This window comes from Oryzias melastigma, linkage group LG3, assembly GCF_002922805.2.
Source record: "Oryzias melastigma strain HK-1 linkage group LG3, ASM292280v2, whole genome shotgun sequence".
NCBI lineage: Eukaryota > Metazoa > Chordata > Actinopteri > Beloniformes > Adrianichthyidae > Oryzias > Oryzias melastigma.
In genome coordinates this window covers 2,496,585-2,519,620 of record NC_050514.1, presented here as the reverse complement: position 1 = coordinate 2,519,620, position 23,036 = coordinate 2,496,585, and the positions used below count along the sequence as shown (strand labels likewise).

The 23,036-nt window shown below is 38.9% G+C and overlaps 1 protein-coding gene across 1 annotated transcript in view; it reads left to right on the top strand.

The window, feature by feature from the left end:
• The window catches only part of prmt3 (protein arginine methyltransferase 3), a 76,750-nt gene that overhangs the window by 969 nt on the left and 52,745 nt on the right, over positions 1–23,036 (top strand). Inside the window, exons 3-10 of the mRNA XM_024296299.2 lie at positions 3,711–3,793; positions 3,872–3,921; positions 5,422–5,527; positions 6,503–6,662; positions 7,050–7,191; positions 9,112–9,177; positions 12,112–12,233; positions 17,726–17,825. Of these exons, the coding sequence (XP_024152067.1) occupies positions 3,711–3,793; positions 3,872–3,921; positions 5,422–5,527; positions 6,503–6,662; positions 7,050–7,191; positions 9,112–9,177; positions 12,112–12,233; positions 17,726–17,825 (829 nt within the window). The remainder of the gene's footprint in view (positions 1–3,710; positions 3,794–3,871; positions 3,922–5,421; positions 5,528–6,502; positions 6,663–7,049; positions 7,192–9,111; positions 9,178–12,111; positions 12,234–17,725; positions 17,826–23,036) is intronic.

The following is a 23,036-nucleotide window of genomic DNA, read 5'->3' as shown; positions in this document are numbered from 1 at the left end:
CAAGCAATCAGGTCATAATACATAACATATCACTTAGTGAATCACAAGTAGATCTCTTGAAAGGGAGTGGAAGGAAGCGAACTTATATAATCCCACCCCGACTCGACCATTTTCTCTACATAAATGATCAATATCCGGTTCAGGACTTAATATCAAATATTAATAGATTCAGGCTATTAAGGATCATTAATATCATTGATGTAATCAATTTCAAAGCATCCTCAACAAATCATTTATATTAATTAGTAACAATAATCTAATATTTTCATTGGAAAAAAAGACACTTTGTGCAGATTTTATTCAAAGAATTATGATAATACAAAAAGTAATAATTAAATCATCTTCATTTGTTAATGCAGTAAAAATCTAATTATTCTCATTAAAAAAAGACAATTAGTGCAGATTGTATTAATCAAATAATTATTATAAAAAAAATAGAAAAAGTAATAAATAAAAATCATCTTCATTAGTTAACACTAGAATTCCTTGCGCAGGGAAGAGTTCCCCCCCTCTAGTCCGAGAGCCCATTGTTGTGTCATGGTGGGTCACTGATGAGCCATTAACTTGCCCATGTATATGTTAATGCAGCATGTAGTACCTAATGTGTATTTGAACTAACAGGTTGTGTGGGGGTTGGAGTTACCTGATGCATGTGGACAAGTATTGGCTTTCCTGCTTTTACTCACATTTGAACTAAAGTTCCATCTCATTCCTAACCCAGAGTTCAATATGATGTTGCTCCACCTTTTGCTGCTATTGCAGCTTCAACTCTTCTGGGAAGGCTGTCCACAAGGTTGAGGAGAGTATTTATAAGAACTCTGGATCATTCTTCCAAAAGCTCATTGGTCAGGTCACACTGATGTTGGTGGAGAAGGTCTGGCTCTCAGTCTCTGCTCTAATTCATCTCAAAGGTGTTCTATGGTGTTCAGTTCAGGACTCTGTCCTCCATGTCTTTATGGACCTTGCTTTGTGCTCTGGTGCACAAAAATGTTGGAAGAGGAAGAGCCCGCTCCAAACTGTTCCCACTAAGGTTGGGAGCATTGTCCAAATTGTGTTAAAAATATTTCTTTCACCTGCAGTGAACAGTTTTGAGGTAAAAATAAAATTTAAAAGTAAAAACAAATATTTCATGTGGACTATTCCTGAGCGGGATTCGAACCCATGACCTTCTGAATGTGAGTCCGCAGCCATAACCACTTGACCGTCTAGTGGCGGAATCTGGAATGCATGTCAAACTTAAATTTAAACATGACATTCTGCATTGCGCAATCAGGAAGTCATTGTTGATGGTTTAAAGGCATTTGTCTGTGTTAAAAATATTTCTTTCACCTGCATTGAACAGTTTTGAGGTAAAAATAAAATTTAAAAGTAAAAACAAATATTTAATGTGGACTATTCCTGAGCGGGATTCGAACCCATGACCTTCTGAATGTGAGTCCGCAGCCATAACCACTTGACCGTCTAGTGGCGGAATCTGGAATGCATGTCAAACTTAAATTTAAACATGACATTCTGCATTGCGCAATCAGGAAGTCATTGTTGATGGTTTAAAGGCATTTGTCTGTGTTAAAAATATTTCTTTCACCTGCAGTGAACAGTTTTGAGGTAAAAATAAAATTTAAAAGTAAAAACAAATATTTAATGTGGACTATTCCTGAGCGGGATTCGAACCCATGACCTTCTGAATGTGAGTCCGCAGCCATAACCACTTGACCGTCTAGTGGCGGAATCTAGAATGTATGTCAAACTTAAATTTAAACATGACAATCTGCATTGCGTAATCAGGAAGTCATCGTTGATGGTTTAAGGTGATCACCACAACACTACTTTGAGAGGGGGAGGGGGGCATTGCAGCAGAAGCTGAAAGTTCCAGGGATTCTAGTGTTAATGGAGAAAAAAAATCAAAATATTCTAACTAGAAAAAAAAAAATACAATTTGTGCAGATTGTATTCATCAAAGAATGATTATAAAAACACACGTTTAGCGTGTAGCTTCCTGCAGGATCTGGTGTCAGTTTGAAAAGTGAACAAAAGAATGAAGCTCAGAGACGCGAGTATGCCTGGAATCTGCGTGAGTTTATGCACTACATCCCCCATGATGCATTGGGTTAAAGTAATTTAAATGGTGGGGGGCACGATGCGATGGCAGAAGGGGCGCGGGACGACCCGGGATCATGCCATTTCTGCTAGTTACTAAACAGTTGATTGGAGGACTGTCAGTGACTGTGACATCCACACAGAGAGAGAGGGAATATTTAATTGAGATGGAAAAATATTTAAGAGGGATGAAAGAAATGGAGAGAAAGTGAATTGAGATTGAGAAACACTGGGTTAAAGTGAAAGCACCTCTGCACTATGACGCTTCCTGATTATTAAAAAAATGTACACTAGATTGTGGAGGGAATGTACATCAATACAGACTAACATTTTTTTACCTTTTTGATGCTAGTGTGCCACAGGACTTTTTTCATGGAAAAAGTGTACCTTGGCTCAAAAAAGGTTGAAAAACACTGCTCTATATGGTTCAGGTCAGAGGTCATTGATGGTCATACCATGAGACACTACAGCCTCGTTTCCACTGAGCGGTCCAGACTGGACTGGTACGGCTTTTTAAGGGTTCCATTATAAAATGGACCCATTCGGTGAGACTGATTTGTACCATTTCTGGTTCCCTATCAGTTGTAGGTCCATAGAAAAATGTAACGGACCCATTAGGGGTGGATCTTCTGTCGTCACACGATGTAACCCATTGATTGCCAGGAAGGTAATAGCCGGTGTCTGACCAGCACTTTTCCCGATTCCAGCTCCAAACTGAAGGTTTTGTCCTCTTTTCGGCTGTATTCTGGTCCGGTCCGCTCAGTGGAACCAAGGCATACATCTTTTGAAGTCCAGAAGTGACAATTCTAGGACAGAAAGATGGTTCTATGATGTCTCTGAGGTTCGAACGTGGACTGACTTGTCCATCTGCAATAACCACAAAGGTTCAGCACTGACTGGTGATGTCTGCTGTTGAACCTCCTTCACCACAGGGAACCTTTGGGACCATATTGATCTCAGCATAACAATCACTTCACCCTCTCCATCATCAATGAAGAGTAGAGCAGACCATCGCTTTTTGTCCAGGTCACATGATCTTATGCCCAATACAAACGTTTACAGTGGTGTCAGGGGAGTCGCCTGCAATGGTCGTCTTTCATTCAAGACTTGCATTAATTTTATGTTTTATTAGGGAGACATTTTTACCATCAGTTCAGGGACAGCAGATGAAAAATAGCTCTCGAGCTAACTCTGCTGCATTGGCAGCAATGCTTTTGAATGTGCAAATAATGAATAAATAAAAGTAAAATAAATAAGTCAAAGTAGAGGAGTGGGAAACTAATACCCTCACATCTGCAGCTGTGTGGTCAGAAGTCCTTAAGTTCTGGTCATGGTTCTGGTCCGTCACTGGTGAGGCTCCACTTCTGGATATGTAAGACACAGTGAGACTGTAATGTGAAAAACTCTACATCACCACTAAACTATCACCTCCCCATCCTGAAAATCTGTAAAGTGAAACTGTTAAAGACATCCACCAAGTTTATCCCTGTACTCCAATGATTCTATTCTCTAAAGTAAATTCTGCTCAGAGTCACAGAAAGTCTCTGATTTTAAAGGATCCTTTCATAAAGCATCCTTTAGACTTGACGTTTGACTCTGTCTCCCGTGTTTAGGCAGCTGAGTTCAGTTCCTGCCGTCCTGCAGCACTGCTCAGACGAGCACAGGCTCCGCCTTACGGACATAGTGAGGAAGCATGGTGAGTACAGTCAGATCGTCCATACATGAGAAAGGAAATACTGTTGATTAATAACTCGCTTCTCTTTTCCATCTGCAGGTTTAGATGACTATGGGTACATAAAAATGATCAACTTCATCCGCTCAACTGTGAGTCATTTTAATCATATTCAGACATTTTTCTCTAGATTTTTTTAAAACTTTATTTAGTAAGAACCAGAAAATGAGTGAAAAAGTCTTAAAATGAGAAAAAAATTGTCTTTTAATAAAAAAAAATCTGCCGATAGGGTGAGAGAAATGGTCTTAATAAAAATTCAGATTTTAACAATAAAACAATTCTAGTCACTAAAAGGTTTTCTCAAACTTCAGATTATTTTGCTGTTGAAAGAAAAATGTTTTACTCTGAACATTTTCTTGCAAAACATAAAATTAGTCATTTTTTCTTGTCTGTTGCGATCTTAAGACTCAGTTTTTGTAGTGCATCAGTGTAGTTTACAACATGACTTCACTTTTTGGTTCCAACAAATTCTATGCTATTAAATTTCTGCCAGAACTCTCCCGTGAGCATTTATCAAACTCCACACGTGCAATGAAGGTTCCTCGGGCGCAGGACCGTCTCCACGCCCGCTCCTCTACTCCTGTGTGCTTGTGAAACCTCTTCTCGGCGCTCGTGAGGGTGTTCTTACACTCGTGTGACCTCTCCTGCTCGCCTGTGACAGTATCCTTCTGCTCCTTAAACTAGTCCTTCCCCCTCGTGGAGGTCTATGCGCTCGTGGAGCTTTTCCTGCGCCCGTGTGAAACTCAACATTGAAGGAAAAAAACTGGGAAACACGCGTGTATCGTTTGTTTTTCAAATTAAAACTAAAAATGAAAAGAGGGGAAAATGACTGTTTTATTTATCAATTTCTAAAATACTGTAGCAAAACAAATCGTTTTGGATGTTTCCATTAAAAAAAAGGAAAATAAAACTAACACATATTAATTGTTTAATTTCATTTTCTAAGAAAAGTGTTTGATCACGAAACGGGGAAACCACAATAAAAGGAAGTCTTAGAACATGAGTTTAAATGTTCATTATGGGTGAAGCAGAAATAGTTTGGTGTCAGATTAGTATTGAAATTAAGTTATTTGTTCTGTTTTGAATTTTAAAACCTTAACGGGAACACAAAGAATGTATCTGTTTCTCTAGGATAGTTTAGAAAATTATAATTATATGAAATAGTCATTTTTAGTTTTTTGTTTATTTTTCTTTGAAAAACAAATACACGGATCTAGTTATGGGGTTGGAATTGCACAAGCAACAGTGAAGGGGCGGGGCCAATAGAAAAGTGGCCAATCACACGCAGGTTTCTATATTTTATTTTTTATTTTTCCTTAATTTTTTTCCTTCACACTAAGTTGGGAAGGAGTTGATATGTGCGCGCAGGAATGCCTCCATGAGTGTGCAGGAGTGGATCCACGGGTGCGTAGGACTACAGGAGCGCTCGTAGAGGCAGAACTGTACCTAAGGAATGTTTGTTGCACGTGCGTTGAGTGCGTTCATTGTGCGCATGGAGTTTGATATACGCTCTGTGGGGAGTTTTGCTGTAAATTTAACACCACATTACTAATGTTTTGCTCTGTTTCATTTTTTTTTCTCTGCATGTGTAGAAATGCGCGCCATCAAGCCTGAGCGAGCTGTCAGACGGTCTCTTACCCTGGGAGAGTGAGGACTTCCTCAGACCTGTGCTTCAGGATGACCTGATGCTTCAAACAGGTCAGTGTTTTGTTTTTACTTTGTCACTTTCCATTGTGGATTTTTTCTGGTGAGACTTAAAGACCCAGTCCTATCAAAATGTGTTTTAATATGTTCTTGTTGCATTTTTCTAATGATGGAAGACAGATTTAGAGAAAATTATACTGTCAAAAACGTTCATGGTTAACCTGAAAATGAACTTGTCACCCAAAGGGAAACTTGGTGTCCACCAACTCAGTAACAATGAGAGGATAAAAAATAAACTACAATTAAAGAAGTGTTTAAAACAAACAAAACTAGATCCTCAATGGTATCACTGCAGCAAGTTTCATCTTCTGATGGCTGCAATGATAGAGGCAGCCTTTAAAGGGTAACCAAACAGGGAAGTTGGAGGCTGACTCCGCCCACAGCCGAAATCTGAAGCTCCAGTCAAGGGGGGGGGGCTTGAGAACAGGACTGTTATCATTACTGGAGCTGCAGATCATGACGTGGGACTTCTGAAACTTACATGGTTAGATAAATCACAAAATTCAACTGTAGTACCTCACGTTAACCTGTAGGGGGCAGCATATAGACAATTTTAGACTATATTTAAAAAAATAAACAAGTTTATTGTAATTTGTCAAAAATATGGGAATGACCAACAGGCAGCACTTTTAAAGCCCCGTTTATAGAAGTCAAGGGACAAGAAAAGTTGATTTAGGGTTTGGTTACCCTTTAATCTCTTTTTCCTGCATCACTATGAGGAGAGTTTGCATCATGTAGCAGCACCCCGACCGTTACAGACCAAACACTCATCGTGGAGCAGCCTTTATGAGGCTAAAATTGTCTGTTTTTTCAGATTTTGCTTTGACGTCTTAAAGAAAAGTTAAGGGGAAAATCAGTTTGAAACCATCTATTTTACTAGATATTTTTAACTTGTAAACCTCCTACTTTTCTTTCTTCGTTTTGTGATTACTAAAGATGCTTTTTTTTTAAAAATCTTTTTTATTTCAGACCCAGAGGAGCTCCTCAGTGGCGAGGCGCCCTCCGCATGTCCCTCCTCCAACACTGAAGCTTACAATGTGCTGCTGCTCAGAGCCCAGGCGGCTGAGGAGAGAGCCCACTCTTCTGAGGATGCTCTTGCCAGAGCCATGGAGGATCTGCACAAACTCAAGTTAGTCACTTTTAGAACATTTCCATTCCTGCATGAGGTGAACGCTTGCTGCAGTTCCCACTGTAGCCCAGCAGGGGGGCACAGTGAGCTCCCTTATGCAGACATGAGGCGTACACGGTGGAAAAAGTTTGGAGGAAGGGGAATGATTTAAAAAAGAAAAAAAAAAAAGGAAAGGAAAATTCCATTGCAGCATAGAGGCTGAAGTGAGGATGGGGGGGCTGTGGAGGACAGGAATGCTGCAGAAGTGGTGGATGTGGAAGAGCGCTCTAAAGATGAATGCCTCTCATCTCCATCCAACACCGTTTGAAGCACAGTGGGGCTTGAAAGTGAGCTCTCTTTATTTTTGTTCTGGGTCATAATGTGTGAAGCTGACTGCCTTTCTTTCAGGATTCTCTCTCAGGATCTGGTGCTCAACGCAGACACCGGTAAACCTGGTAACCTGTGCGCGGTGGCTGAACTCCGCGAGGACGAGGATGAGGCGTACTTTAGCTCCTACGGTCATTACAGCATCCACGAGGAGATGCTGAAGGTCTGAGTCACTCAACCACAAATGAGCACACACTGACTGGGCTCCCGGGTCTCATTAGCCCAGCGCTTCATTCATTACATGTCCTGCAGATCACATTCTAGCTCAAAAGATTATAACCGATCCCCTTCTGCGATCAGATTCCTGTTCAGGCGAGCTGCTGAAGTGAGAAATCAGCAATAAGCTCTGCACTCTCATGTGAAACGCTGCACTTCAACATGGAAATTAATTTTACACACCTGAAAGTGCTGACACCTGAAAGTGTCAGCACGCGCCCAGAGGTTTAAAGTGGGGGGGGGGCTGGGCTCCCTCTTGGTCGTGATGTTGTGCTTTTACTGCAGTGACGGGACACAGTCCCGTTGGTCGCCCTGATTGGTGCTAAGCGCCGTTAAGTTTTGCGTGGAAAGTGCGTCAGTCTGAAAACTCCATCAGTGCCGCAGGAGGAGCTGATGGGGGGATGGGGGGGTCTGCAGCCCGTTTCTGAGAGCAAGGCTGCAACTCTCAGCTTTAAGGAATTTTACTTTGAAATTTCCAAACAAATATTTGACTTATTAGTCAAAATTTGTGTTTAATTTCAGATTTATGTCATATAATTATTAGTTTGTTTTTGTTTAAATCAGGGGTCTGCAACCTTCAACACTTAAGGAGCCATTCGGGTCGATTTCTTATGGACTATAACCAATTAGGAGCCACAAGTCTCACTTGACTTGGTAGAAAAATAAGACACTGATTTGCAATTTTTTTATTGTGATAAATATAAAGGAAATACTGTTTTTTTTTTTTCTTTTTACATAAATAAAACAAAAAACATGTTTTTTTTTCTCAATATAAGATGGTCTAACCTTTAACAGAGGTTCACGTGTCTTCCTTTCAAAATAAAAGACTCCACCATTTAAGATCATCTTGATGCAATAAATGTAGTTGTAGGTCGTGTAATAACTGCAGTTTAAGACGGTTGTTTGTCTGTTTTTGGAGGATCTCCGTCAAAAATGAGTAAATCAGAACTTGGTGACCTTTACAATATTTCTGGAACCATATGATAAACTTTAAATCCTTGAATTTTTCATCAATGGGAAATGTATGGAAAGAAAGTAACCTCACCCTGATTTGTGTTTATGTAAATCTTGATTTGTGCATAACTTTGGATGTGTGTGTGTGTAAAGATTTGTGCATATTGTTGGTTTCAAACTATTGTAATTTTAATTTGTGCATGTGTAAATTGTATATTTTTGAACTTTGTCATTTTTGTACCTCTGCACAAAATGTATTATATGATTTCTAAATCAAGAATTACGCACACACAAAACAGGGTGAGTCTATTTTCTCTCCATAGAAATGTGTCTTATAATCCAGCACGCTGTATGAATTCTGGCTGTGCCTGTTGATATTCTGTGCTACACAGCACTCCAAAATCTGTCAGAATGCGCTCATATTCATTCATTCATGAATTGGTGGAGCATTATGGGTATTGTAGTCCTCAGAGGACTGATATGTACTGTGCTTCAAATGTTTGTGAAGAAGTTGAATATAGTTTGACTTATCCGACTGTTTTTGTTTCACTTGATGCACTTTGTAGTCAAAACATAAAAAAAATGAATGCAAATTGAAAACATTATTATTTCTCTTTAACCAGAGAGGAGAGAGTCTTCAGGTTGAAGACCTTTGGTTTAAATCAATGAACCATCAATGTTGATCTTGATTGACTATTAATATTTCCTTTATGCTCATTTGTGACAGAAATTGTGACACATTGAAAGTTTTTTTTTTTTTTTTACTTTTTTAATCGAGTCAAATGTAGATTCTTGTTTTAGATTCCATAAATCCCCGCCTGCCCGTTTGAATTTTGCAGTTTCGTCTAAGCTAAATTGCAGCTTTTCCTGTGACGTCTCAGTATTCCTGTTCTGTGTAATTTTCCCTCTGCAGGACAAAGTGCGCACAGAGAGTTACCGGGACTTCATGTACAGCAACCCCGATGTGTTCAGGGACAAGGTGAGCCAGTCAACACCCCCACCCCCCACCCCACTGAGACTGTATGGGTTCATTTGTTTACATATAGGATTCTGAGCTGCTTAATGTCCAGCCAAGGCCATTAAACAGGACTGTCTTCTCCTGACAAGGCATTAATGAGCTGATGGTGCGCTGTGGCTTTCTCCATGTTTTTTTATGAAGTGTGAACTGCAGAGTCCTGATAACAGACACAATCTACAGCCAGACCCATAAGGCACCAGAAAAGCTGCCAGCTCACACCCATCCGTCCTTCCTCCCAGCTGAAGGCCTCTATCATGACCATCTATTATATGGGTGGCTGCCGGTCAGAGCTGGGATGAGGCTGCAGAGGGAGGGAGCATGTGTTGATGGGGCTGTACATTATCCCTGTCAGGGGGACGCAGTACAGGATGTCTTTCAGTGTAAACGGACACGACCAAAACAGAAACGCCTTTTCTTTTTTTTTAAACATTTTTGTGTGGTCAGTGTTTCATCAGATGTAAAACTACATTGTTGTGATAAGCTGATGCACACGTTGTGTCATAAAAAACTTTCCCTCAAGCCAAGGAGAGAAATCCAGAAGGAAATAAAATCAGTGCAGTTCATTAGTGCTGATGAAGCCCTGAAGCAGGAGTGGGATACATTCATAAAGCTTTATTATTATTATTATGTGTTGTGCATTTTTATCATCATTTCTCAAAGTACAATTACTCTAAAGTTGGAAAAATGCAGTTTTGTTGCTGTGGAAATCCTTCAGCTTTTTCTCGGCCTGTTACTTTGCAGCTGAGCAGTGTCGTACTGTCAGGGCCTGCAAAGCCTTCAGTGGAGGCCTAAAATTATCTGATAAGAAGAATCTAAATCACAGTTTTTTACAATATGTGCAATTTTAGTGAATTCTGTCTTATTAAATTATCCATCTATGATGGAATTGCTCCAAAAAATATTCATATATATAACACTGCAAATAAGTAACTTTAAGACTGTGGCAACAGAATTTAATTCTTCTCTATTAGTTTAGTTTTGAACTGTTTGGGAATAAAAATGCAGAGATGTTCAAAGGACAAACTTGATGTAACATGATATGCAAAACAAATTCTTAACAAAAAACGTATATGTTTTATTAAATTTAACATGAGAAATTTGACATTTGTAGTCACTAAAAATTCAAATTTGATGCCTACTCCAGAGTTCAAAATAGTAAAGGACGAGCAACAACCAAAGGGATAAAAACTGAGAAATTCTGCAAAGATCTGCTGACAGAACATCCAACAACAACGGATTTGCAAATTCCAAAAGCTTTGCAAATCTCATGATATTATCCAGACCATCATCAAATAATTTGGAGAAAACAGTCGTTCTGGCGGTCTTCAGACCCTCTGAGAACCTCGAGGTTCTTAGAAATACGTACAGCACGGGTTTAAAACTCAATCACACAAGGGGCCAAAATCCAAAACGGATGACCATTTATTGAACACTATAAAACTACAATTTTAAAACTTTAAAACTGTATCTTTATAACATAAATATGAATAAAAATAGGCAGGAATATTATTCCTGAATAAATCAACTTAAACCTTACATAACTTTTAATATTTTACTCTCTATAGAAATATATGTTGTCTAAATTACACAAAAAGAAATGAATTAAATGTTTAAAGAAAAAACACTCAAATTTCTTTACTTTTGTGTCATTTATATGAAATATTACACTTATAAATAACCCAAAAGATTTTGATTTCCATAAAATATATCCTGTTAAAGTGATCAAAATATGAACATGCTGCCAAACAAAGCTTGGAAATGAAAATAAAATTGGGCTTTTTAGCAAAACAAATCAAATCATTCCGTTTTCCTTGCTATGTGTTTTGTTGACTGGCTGTTTTACTCTGTTTTACCCTTAGTTATTTTATCTGGTTATTGTTCATTCCTTTCTGCTCCATGAGTGTTTGGTAGGGAGAGGATGATGACATCCTTATGATGGAAAATGCTGCTTGTTCCAAAAAGAAAACCATAGATCAGGGGTCACCAACCTTTCTCAGCTACTTCATGGGTACTGACTCATACGAAGGGCTACCATTTTGAAATAACACATTTTGCTTCGTTCAAGTTAGTTAGAAATTATTATCAATAATAATGATACTCCTCTATGTATAGACTCTGATTTCTCACCATAATTATCAACAATGACAACAAGCTAGGAAACAAATATCAATATTCAGAACTTTATTAATCTTAGTAATTGTTACATTTTCAGATGATCACTTGGATCACTCCATTTTATTGGAAAAATGTCCCATTTTCACTATGTTGTATCATGTTTATCAATTATGTAATGTAAAATCAACTTTCACATTTTTAAACAAATCTTGTCACATTTTGAACTAATGACCAAATCTGCAGCATTTTTAACTAAATTAATGATCTCTGAACTGGAGTAGGTCAGAGGTCACCTAAACTTATTTAAAGTTCATGTATCATGAACATTTTTAAGTCATTTTCATTTTTAAGTCTATTTAAATGCAAGTGTAATAAAAAAAAACAGCAACAGAATAGAATTAAATTTTAGACGCAGCTCACAATTGAGTTGTGCTATTTTTAGATTAGACCTGTGAGCACCTTGTGTGGTCCTTAGGGTCCACGGGCACCGTGTTGGAGACCCCTGCCATGGATCAGTAGAACTGATCTGTCAGCCTCCATGATCATAGGGTTGCTTCAAAATGTTACTGGCACAAGATAACATTGGGCTGTTAATATCAATAACATATAATGACCTGAGGGGCTGTATCCGGCCCCCAGGCCTTGACTTTGACACCTTACAGAAACTACCATTTCTGCTGTTAACAGGAGGCCATCTTTGAGAACAGTCCAGCCTCCTTCCAGTACGTTCTGTGTAGTTTGACTAGCAGCATGTATGATGATACTTACCCTACCCTGTAGGTGGTGCTGGATGTGGGCTGTGGGACTGGCATATTGTCCATGTTTGCTGCCAGTGCTGGGGCCAAACAAGTCATTGCAGTCGACCAATCAGACATCGTCTATCAGGCAATGGATATAATACGGTGAGTCCATGCGTACGGCTAAACGATCCCCCCTCTTTGATCAGTCAGAAGAAGATGGCCGGCCTTTTGTTTACAGCGACTGGTTGTTGGAGGAAAGGTCTGCGTGCCCTCCAGCTAGCTTTTATTTGCTGCAGCTGGTTGACTGCAGCATGGCTTTAATGTACATAATTTACACCTGTGGGGTCTGACTTGTTTGTCCCTCACCTCTCCTCCGCGGTACAGTCTGCAGTCCTAAACCTGCAGTCATCTCCGGGCAGACATGTAGATAAACCCCCCGTCGGGGCATTTCTTAGTCAACTTACTGTCCAATTTCAGCGTTTTCCAGCTCCCACATTTCAGTCCATTTACCTCCACCAGCTTTTGTCATGACTACCTGCAAGCACCATCACACATCTCTGTCTCTGAAATGCTTTTTCTGAGTTAGGGGCCATTATGACTGCTATTATTACTGTTATGTAAGATAGTGGGGTATAAGCAAATCGCTGGGGTTTACCAACGGAAAAGGACGTTTTAATTTTACAGACCACTGGGCTTGCCGCTCAAGTGTGTGTCGGCATGCGGGCTCCGTAGCTGGTTCTCCTACAGGGAAGGTTCAGCCACAAAAAGATGGCAGGATTCCTCACCGCACCAGCCTCTCATGTGCACAAATACATGCAAACGCACACAGCTGCTTCTTAGATTCCTTTTCTCGTCTGCTGGTGGCTTGGTTTAGGACTTTAACGCTTGCATTTGTGTGCGTAGATGTGTGTTCGTGTCTGTGTGTGTGTTCCTCGCTCACTTTTTCTTGATGTTAATATCTGGATTGTAATTAAAGTGGTTGGGCAGGAGCATCCATCTCTTCTCTGCTCTGTCGGCAAACTTTAAATGAAAATCCTGATGTGGTTTCCCTGCCTCGCAGCCACTTCTTTAATAGATAATGTCTAAATAGATGGAAAAAAAATGTCTACAACTGATGGATTATCTGACTCGGTGTTCTACAGCATGACAACAAATTGCAGAAAAACAAGACACGTTTTTTCATTGATGAGAGGAATTCTTTTTGCATGATGGCGTGATTTGAAAACAGATATTAGACTATTTATCAGGCTTTTTAGTTTGCTGAATATACAAAATACTTTTGAGTAGTACCCCAAAAATATCCCAAGATAAAAGTGGAGGAGGAGGAGAAGGTTAAACATCTTCTTGTTGTGATCTATCATTAGATTCTGTATGTCCAAACGAAACCTGAATTGGGGCGGACACATTGACCGCTGATCTTCATGCACAAGTCAACAACATCCTGAACGTTGTAGATTGGGCCATTGACTGTATAAGAGAACTGGACTGAGTGAGTGTGATGTCGCCCACAGTAAACAGCTTACTTCTAGCTCCAACTGCAGGAAGTCAGTTAAGTTGACTTTCTTTACGGTAAGTTAGAGCCAGACATCATCTGTAAGAAGTGATTGGTCTTAGTCAGTCTAAGGCCCGATCCGAATACTCCCCTTCTCCCTTAGCCCTCCCCCTTCGTTTATCCCTCCGTGCTTCCTCCAAACGGAGGGTGATGAGAAAATAGTGTCTAATATTTCGGACGTGACATCCGTTCAGTGACGTCATCAACATCGCCGGTCCGCTAGCATTAGCACGGCGCTTCCAGAGGTTGAATATCCATAACAACAGCGTTTTTATAACTTTAAAAAGGTCACACTACAACATAAAGTCGTTACCTACATTAAAATGTAAACTTCTGTGGTTTAGAGCGCACCAAAGGGAAGAAAAGAGCTTCTTTGCACGATGCGGTTTACTCTCACGATGGTGGGCTTTGGACCCCTCTGTTTGGAGTGTGAAACGTAAAAAAATAATAATTCAGGACACGACTTTGACTTCAACTGCCACTTAAAATCAAGGGGGAGGGCTAAGGGGGAGGGAGAAGGGGAGTATTCGGATCGGGCCTAAGGCTATGTCAGAATTTTCTTCACTACTCACTGTATAGTGCGTTCGCCATTTTGTAGTGCTGTCTGAATCTACAATTCCAAAATCAAGTGCCCTAGAAATTTCCCAGAAGTCTTTGCAAAAAACAGTGCATCAATGCTCACTACATTAGCGAATATAGGCCACAATGCATTGCAGTCAAACAATTTTTGCAAAAAAAACGTGTTTAAATATAATTGTCTAATCAGCCACATTTTCATCATCAGAACACAATGATGTCATAAATAATCATTGTGAGATATTCGTATTGACGTCATATCCAGCATTTAGCAAAGCTAAAGAAAAGTAGTGAGCATCATGTCTGGATTTCTTTTAAAATCCAGGGCACTAGATACTCCCGGATAATGTGGTTTTTTAGTAGTCAGTGATTAGGGTGGGAATTCAGGCATAGCCTAAGTCAACAATCCTATGACAACCACTCTCACCAATCAGGAGTGAGCTTATTGGAAGGCCACACCCCTACTACTTGTAAGTGGGTTACAAGAGACGTTTTGAACGTTTGACAGATTGTTCAATAGAAGAACGTTCAATATAAGTCAATGGGATTTTGTTTTTTTGGAGCCAGCAGGTACTTTGTGTTTGGAACAAAAGGGCAGAGGGGTCACTTAGTTCAGTTCTTATATACAGTCAGTGGATTGGACTGGACAAAGTGAAGGGACTCAAAGTAGAGGAGCATAACGCCGGGTTAACACCGCATGTGGAAGCCCTGTAAAGCGGAGTGCGTGCGGAGTCCGCTTCACCTCCACTTCACACCAGATGCTTATTTTCTTGCAACAGTCGACAGGCGCTTCTGCTCCGCTGTGGTTATTTAGAGCTTGTACAGGTAATTTGACATCGTCCATCTTGACTTGTCGCCAACTGCTCTCTGCCTCTCTCTAGTTGATTGTGTTTTTAGACACCCAAAACCACCCTTTTGCTCCGTAGTCAGCCCAATACGTTGATCTGTGTGTATGTGTGTCTCAGTTTCTGTGTCTGTCTGTTTGTTTGTTGGGTGTTGTTTGTGTGTTTCCAGTGTTTCCATCTCTACATTCTGCTTAGATAGAAAAATATGATTGTCAATGCAGGTTGAATGCATTGACAGATATTTTATTGTGAAAAAATTGCTGTATTTTGAAAATTGACCGCTTGTCTCGTGTGTCTTGGAGTAACTTCCTGCCAGGATTGACGTGGATCACTCGCAGCTTGCATAAAAATAGACTAGATGCCAAATCGATCGCACCACTGCTCGAACTGGCCCCGGAGGACCGCGGCACTTCGCTCCACCATAGGTTAGGAAGGGTGCTGAATGGAAGCGTTCTCCGCTCGGTTCTCTTTCGTGTGTGAAGCGAACCCTGTGTATGTCACAGTTGCCTAAAAATTGATAATAAGGAGGAAAAAATAATATACATGTCACACCTTTTGGGAAAAATGTATTTTAAATTTTTAAATCTTGTATGCAAGATTTCTACGACCCAGAGCCCAACCACCAAAGACTCTGAATGCTCATGTTTCACTGTTAAATGCTTCACAATTTAATCATTCAATCCCACTTCAAGTTCTCTCCTCATTGAAGTGAAGCTTTGGCACAATTTCAGTCAGAAAGATCTACCTCACCACTGTTGTGGTTGGCATTTATTCATCACTCATCAATCGGTCTCCACTCTGAGCCAACCAAATACAGGATCCAAAAAGAAACATTTCATCTTGGAAGGTAAATCAATAATAATAGAACAGATAACAATAATAAACTGAATATATACACGCTTAATACTGTAACTGTGTTTAGCTGCATTAAACAAAATAAGTGTCTAGTATATTAACAAGAATATTGGTTTTAACAGTTGATCATACTAACAAGTCAACTAAACTTTATTTCACTTTAAATCACTTATTCCTCTGAATTCTTCATTATCTTTGTCACTTTTGAAAAGTTCGCCGAGGCCGGTGCTGCTTCTTCTGCGTTGCTGTTAGTAGCAAATACTGGTACATACAACTACAATGCCCTCTAGTGGTTGTTAGTAGGAAATAGAACTAAGACATCAACCTTTATATATATATATATATATATATATATATATATATATATATATATATATCAGGTATGTTAGTTTTTGCAATAAATAGATTTCAAAATTGTACCAACATCTTAACTTTTTTTCTATTGAAATAAAAATGTAATTGCTTTTATTTGTCTTTGGCACATATCCCACTTTGTTTAGTATTTGCAAAGCTGCTTTTGTGCTCATAAAAGAACTGCTTTTCTTCTCTTTTCTGTAGGTTTTTAATTAAGACATAAACTGTCAAGAAGTACATAAAACACTGAAAAGCAATACTTGGCTAACTGTAGTTTTATACGCCTACAAAGCTGCACACATACTGAGTCCCTCCCTGGACTCCTGACATTGTCCTCTAAATTACCCCAATAATGAGATTGCAATGTTTCCCTCATGTGAAAGGTGGAGGGGGCTGTGGCTCATGGGCGAGGGGTGTGGGGGCGGCTGGACTCTGGAAGGTGGCGATAGCAGCGCTAGTAGAGCAGCTGAGAGGGAAGAGACAGTTTAGGATAAGGATCGCTGCTACAGAAAAGCTCTCTGGGTCAGTGTGAGTAATTGTTCTGTCCTCTGTAACATTAGCTGTCATGATAATGGAATATTCACAGAGATTGATACTCTAAGTGTCTTGTCTGAAAGGAGGGATCATTTAAGCAGCAGTAGTGATCGCACATACCATACCTCAGCCCGACGTATTGCTGCCTCACACTTACAGTTTTGTCCTCTTCTTCATATTCATCCAATTTTTCTTTACTCTCGAATGTATTGGATTAGATGAGTAAAATAGGTTCAACCTACAGGTTTTCCAAGATTTGATTGATAAAGAAGAAAAATTAGATGTTCCATGTATAAACAAAAAATGAACAGTGATAAAAATAACATAACACAAAAAGCAGTATGATGGTACAGACAAACACCAATATTTTTTTTCTGTTTGCTTTATTTGGGTTCCAAATAATATTGGCCCCAATTTAGCTCCACAATCAGATGCCACAGTGAAGTTATGTGCCTCCACATCTAAACGTTTGAAATTTTGACTGATTTTTGCGTAGCTCGCCTTGAAGTGTCTAAGCATTTGGACATCTAACCAGCTCACTCCTGATTGGTGATCGGGGTTGTTATAGAAATGGTGGCTCAAACCAAGTTGGACCAATCACTGCTTACTGATGACGTCTGGTGCCAACACATGGCGGCATCTGTATCCCAAGAAAGTTTTGACTGAGTTGACTTCATTTTGTCAGAGCTGAAAGTGAGCCGTTTTCAATGACATCATACTCACTCAGTCCAATTCTCGTATAGAGTCAATGACCTAGAAAGGAGAGAAAATGTCAAAATAAATGCCTTAATAATTACAACTAATGTATTATTAATTTAGATGTCAAGCTTCTTGAATGAAAGATACAAATCTAGCACTTTGGTGGCTTTTTGGTTTATTTTTTTGTCAAGCAAAATTGATGTAGAAAAAACAAATTGCTTGATTCCTGCTCCCCTCAGGTCCAACCAGCTGGAGGACAAGATCACTCTGATCAAAGGCCGCATCGAAGACATCAAGCTGCCTGTGGAGAAAGTTGACATCATCATTTCAGAATGGATGGTGAGTACAAATTTAGGAACTTATAAAGAAAATCTCAAAAAAGAAGTTTAAGATTGTGTTTTATAAATCTGTACTCCTATAATATTTGTTGCTGTCTTTTCCTACATTTTGGTTTATAGTAATCCTTTTGAGTCAAGAACAAAGTGTTAATAACAACACATATAAGCTACTTGCTAATGCTTAAAAAAGTAGGAGTGACACTTTATACATGTTTAATAAAATGTTAACTCAGTCTCAAATAATGCTTAATTAATACTTCATAGATGGTACTAGATTTTTTTATTAAATATTTCTGGGTATTGAAGTTCCACTTTGATCATCTTTTGATCTATTTTAAAAGAATTCTTATAGGCCTTTTCTTTTAGGATTATGTCATTTTAGCCAAAATATAAAAAACCTAGTTTTCTAGGACATAGTTTCTGCAGAGTGGGAGGAGTTTTTGAGTTGTGGGCAGGACCACTGGCGTGGAGCAACCCCACCCCCTGTTTCCCTCCCCCTTGCTGAGGGTGCTTTATCTGTTCTTCTGGGGAGAACCAGGAAACTGATAGCCTGCCAAACGTTTTTCTACGTCACAAATACTTTTTTTTTCTAAAACACCATTTTTTTTGTCTGGTCCTGATTCACATCAATTTGAATCAAGAAATAAACAGAAATACAATTTTGAGTTTAATTTTCTCTATTTATGTTCTCCAACGTCAGAAAAATGCCACAAGAACATGTTAAAAACATGAATTTAAGCGAGTCATAAGTAAGTTACAAATATTCATTTTGCAACATGAACCCATTTTAATTCTTGAGAAAACATGCTTTGCAGATTATTTTTATGAAATGACACCTCTAGTGATCTGCAATTCAAGGTTTGACCAAGTCTTTCTATCCTATCCGTTGATGGCCACCCCTTGGTGGCCATTTGTCAGGGAGATTCCCTTTTGGTGGAACATGCAAGACTACCAAAGTTGAACGCACTGCTGAAGCCATCCCTAATTCATGAGCATACTCTATCTGCTCCCCCTCAATCTATCGTGAAACCTCAGGGTCACGAGCGCAGGTCACCAGTGAAAGCCTTGCCATCCTTTCGCCGGGGAAATTGAAATTTGGTGGCTGACGTGCTCGTGGAACGGTGAAGGATAGGGGGCGTAATCTCTGATGACACTGGCTCACTGAGCGCTAATAAATCTAAGGACTCTCCAGTCACTTCCCATCAGAAAGAGAGAGGCAGACATTTTTCAGGCTAAGGATGGGCTAAGAATTGAAAAGCAGCGCCACTATAAAAAGGAAAAATGACAGTTGTCACTACAGTCCAGATAATTTGGGCAGAAACTAAACAATCCATTAGAAACAGGTAAATTAGAACAAGTGTGTGGCATCGTATGGAATCATAGTCGATTGCTTTTAGTATTTAAAAAAAGTCATGCTCTTGGGCAGACCTTTTTACAAAGCCTTAAATTTTAGTAAAACTTTAACTTCATCTTGAGATCTAGGCTTCCAGGTGAATCATACACATCAATACCTTGGCACAGTGTAGGATCAAGACTTTCTTTATGCAGCTTTAGTCAAAATAAAGTGCCAGTGAATGGAGGCCAGGTTTCTGTTTTCTTGGGATCAAAAAAGGTTTTTCGGGACCGTAACTATCAGAGCTGCAAGAGCAAACTTTTCATAAATCTCATCAGTTGTCAGCAAACAGTATAATTAATCTGAAATAGTTTGAATATATAGATCTTCAGAGTCATGCTTTGCAAGAAGGAGCCATCGATTTTTCCTCTGAAAACAGAGCCCATCTCTCATTCACAAATAAAAAGCAAAACAAGAGCTCCATTCATCTGTCGTCGTGGTCGCTGGCCTGAAAAGGTTTTCTATTGAGCGAAAAGGATACGGTGACAAATCTGTAATACTAGCCAAATGAATACATTCAGAAAACTTTTAAAAAGTACTTTCTTGTAAATGAATCTCATATTTATTAATTTTCAACATTTTGAAACAGCCTTTTGAATAGAAAAAGAACTCTGCTGTCGGTTCATCTGTCATTTATCGTGATCAGGTGTTTATGGTCGGTCACCGATGTTTCACAGAACAGTGACAAATGGACTCTGGTCACACAAATCCAGATAACATGTAGGGATTTATAACTTTGTTCACAAACCTGGGAAGAAGAAAAGAAGCGGAAGAATTGTATTTCTGTCATTCTCACACATACTGTCAATAATCGGAACGCCTTTTTACCTTGGATCTTTTTAAAGGGAAGTATTTATTCTGATCACAGCCGACAATGAAGCAACATCATCAGAAATATTGTGAAAATATTCACTTGAAATAAAAAAACTGGGCAACTGGAAAATATCAAATCCGTCCAGCGTCTTTCAAGTGAAATGCATTAAAAAGCTGTTTTAACAAAGAAGAAATCTTACCTGTTAACTATTTTTTTATCTTATGTCAAGAAAAAAAAAGAAAAAGAAAACAGAATGAGTGGACTCCACATGACACCTTTAGATGAGCCTCTTAATTTTAAAAAGCAGATTGAGCAAAACTGATCATCAATTGACCCCTGAAGCAACATTACCCAATGTGTCTTCTATGGAGTGAAAAAGCACTCCCCCTGATTTGTGCGAGCGTAATTCTTGATTTGTATGGAACTTTAAGTTATGCATGATTAAATTGTGTTTTGTATTTTTAAAAATTTTTGTCATGTTTGAACTTATCCACAAAATGTGTTATGTTAGTTACAAATCAAGAATACGCACGTACAAATCTAAAGTAATGCACAGATCAAGAATACACACGGACAAATGCAAAGTTATGCACAGAAAAATGTGTTATAAGAGTTACAAATCAAGAATTCGCACAAATCCAAAGTTATGCACAAATCAAGGATGTAAACGCACAACTCCAAAATTACACAGAAATAAAGAATAGACACGCAAAAATTCAAGTTGCACACAAATCAAGAACACAAATCAAGGATGCACACGCACAAATCCAAAATTATGCACAAATCAATAACACAAATCAAGAATAGACACGGACAAATTTAAAGTTGCACACAAATCAAGAGCACAAATTAAGGATGCACACGCACAAATCTAAAATTACACACAAACCAAGAATAAACAATCCAAAGTTATGCACAAATCAAGGATACACAAGCACAAATGCACACATACACACAAATCAAGGATATACACACACAAATCCAGAGTTACACACAAATCAAGATCGCAAATCAACAATACACAAGCACAAATCTAAAATTACGCACAAATCAAGAATACACACGTACAAATGCAAAGTTAAGCACAAATCAAGAATACAAGTTAATCAATGCAAGTTATTCAAGTCTTAAACTGACAGATGCCTCATTAAAATCATGTGGTGCCCGCTGGTCCCATCTCAAACATTTAAATTCTTGGACAGATTCCGCTTTCAGTGGGAGGGGTGTGGTCTTCCAACAAACTCCTCCTGATTGGTGACGGTAGTTGCAATGAGATGGTGATTCAGACCAATCACTGCTGACTAACCTCGTCAGGTTTCTAATGGCGGCGACTGTATTGCGCTAAAATGGGGACTGAATTGACTTCATTTGGGTTGAGCCAGAAGTAAGCAGTTTTGAATGTGTGACGTCACACTCGCTCAGTCCACTTCTCTTATACAGCCGATGGTCATGATTATAACGCTTGGTCATGTTACTGAAGGCCTGTTTGAACAGACATATACAGCCTTCCATAGAGGCGCTTGATGAATGTGGTTAGAAGTGGTGGCAGGAAAAGGGGACAGATTTGGTGTGGCAGGGTTTAAGAGTGCCTTTCAGCAGCAGCGCTGTCATTTCATAACTCACAACATTGATCTGCCCTCTTTCTCAGCAAGCCTGAAATACAAACATTTCAGAGCAGATAAGAGTGTGGAGAGCTGTCTGAAGGTGAAACCTAAACTTTCCCAAAGGCCAAATAAAGACTGTCGCTCCAAGATCATTCACAGATGACAACTGATGGTGTATAATTATAGACTTAAAAATGGACTCTCAAAAGTAGGATGCTTGACGAGTTTACTTTCACAAACTTTGGCACTATACACTTTTTCCTTTTTTTTACTTGTAAAAAATCATTTTACATCAAACTTCTTCCAATTACAAGTACACCCACTAGTATCAGATACTGATAGTCTACTGTGAACACCAAAAGCTAAAAGCGCATTCATAAACTCTCGTTCAATGCATTCTTGACCCATGTCTGGTGTTAATAGCATAAGAGGTCACTGCTGTCCACGACACTCTATGGACCTGCAGCACCCAAAACCTACAGAATCCGCAATGGTCAACCACCCATATGGGTGCATGTTAGGGCTGCCACAATTGGTCAACCAATCAACGACTAATCGACTAATAAAATATTGTTGATTAGTAGTTACTTTTTATTATATGAAGTCAGAGTGTATTAAAGTTGACAGTTATAATGGCATTATTATAGATTTTTGGACTATTTAAGAATTTATTAAGGTTCTTTATGCTAGTTTGGAGTTTAGCTAATATCTCTACTGTATGCTAGCTATTTTGGCTAATTTGGGATTTTTTCAGTTTTTTAGGAAAATTTGGACTTTGGCTAATATTTCAGCTGCATACTAGCTATTTTGGAGTTTAACTAATATTTCAGCTACACGCAAGCTTTTTGGTTAATTTAGGATTTTTTTCAGTTTTTAAGCTAATTTGGAGTTTAGCTAATATTTCAGCTGCATGCTAGCTGTTTTGGCTAACTTGGGCATTTTTCAGTTTTTTAGGCAAATTTTGTATTTAACTAATATTTTAGCTGGCTATCAGCTTCAGCGTTTTCAGCTATTAGCTTTAGGGGTTTTAGCTATCAACTTCACAATTTTTATCTATCAGTTTCAGCACCTTCCGCTATCAACACAACCATTTTCAGCAGCCAAATTCAGCTTACAGCATTCACTCTAGCATTGTCGCAGGTAATGCTATTTATGTAGTTTTAAGTTAGTTTAAAGCTAATGATGGTTAACATGTGTGCTTTACATCCACTTTGCCCATGACCCGATCAGCCGACTAATCGGAAAAAATAATCTGAGATTAGTCAACTATTAAAATAATCGTTTGTGGCAGCACTAATGCGTGTGACTAAAGCATAAATGAATGGGGTTAAAAGTACAAATCAAGGAACCTTGTCTTAAAATCTTTGCCCAGTTCTATAAAGACTAAAGACTTTAAGTGGT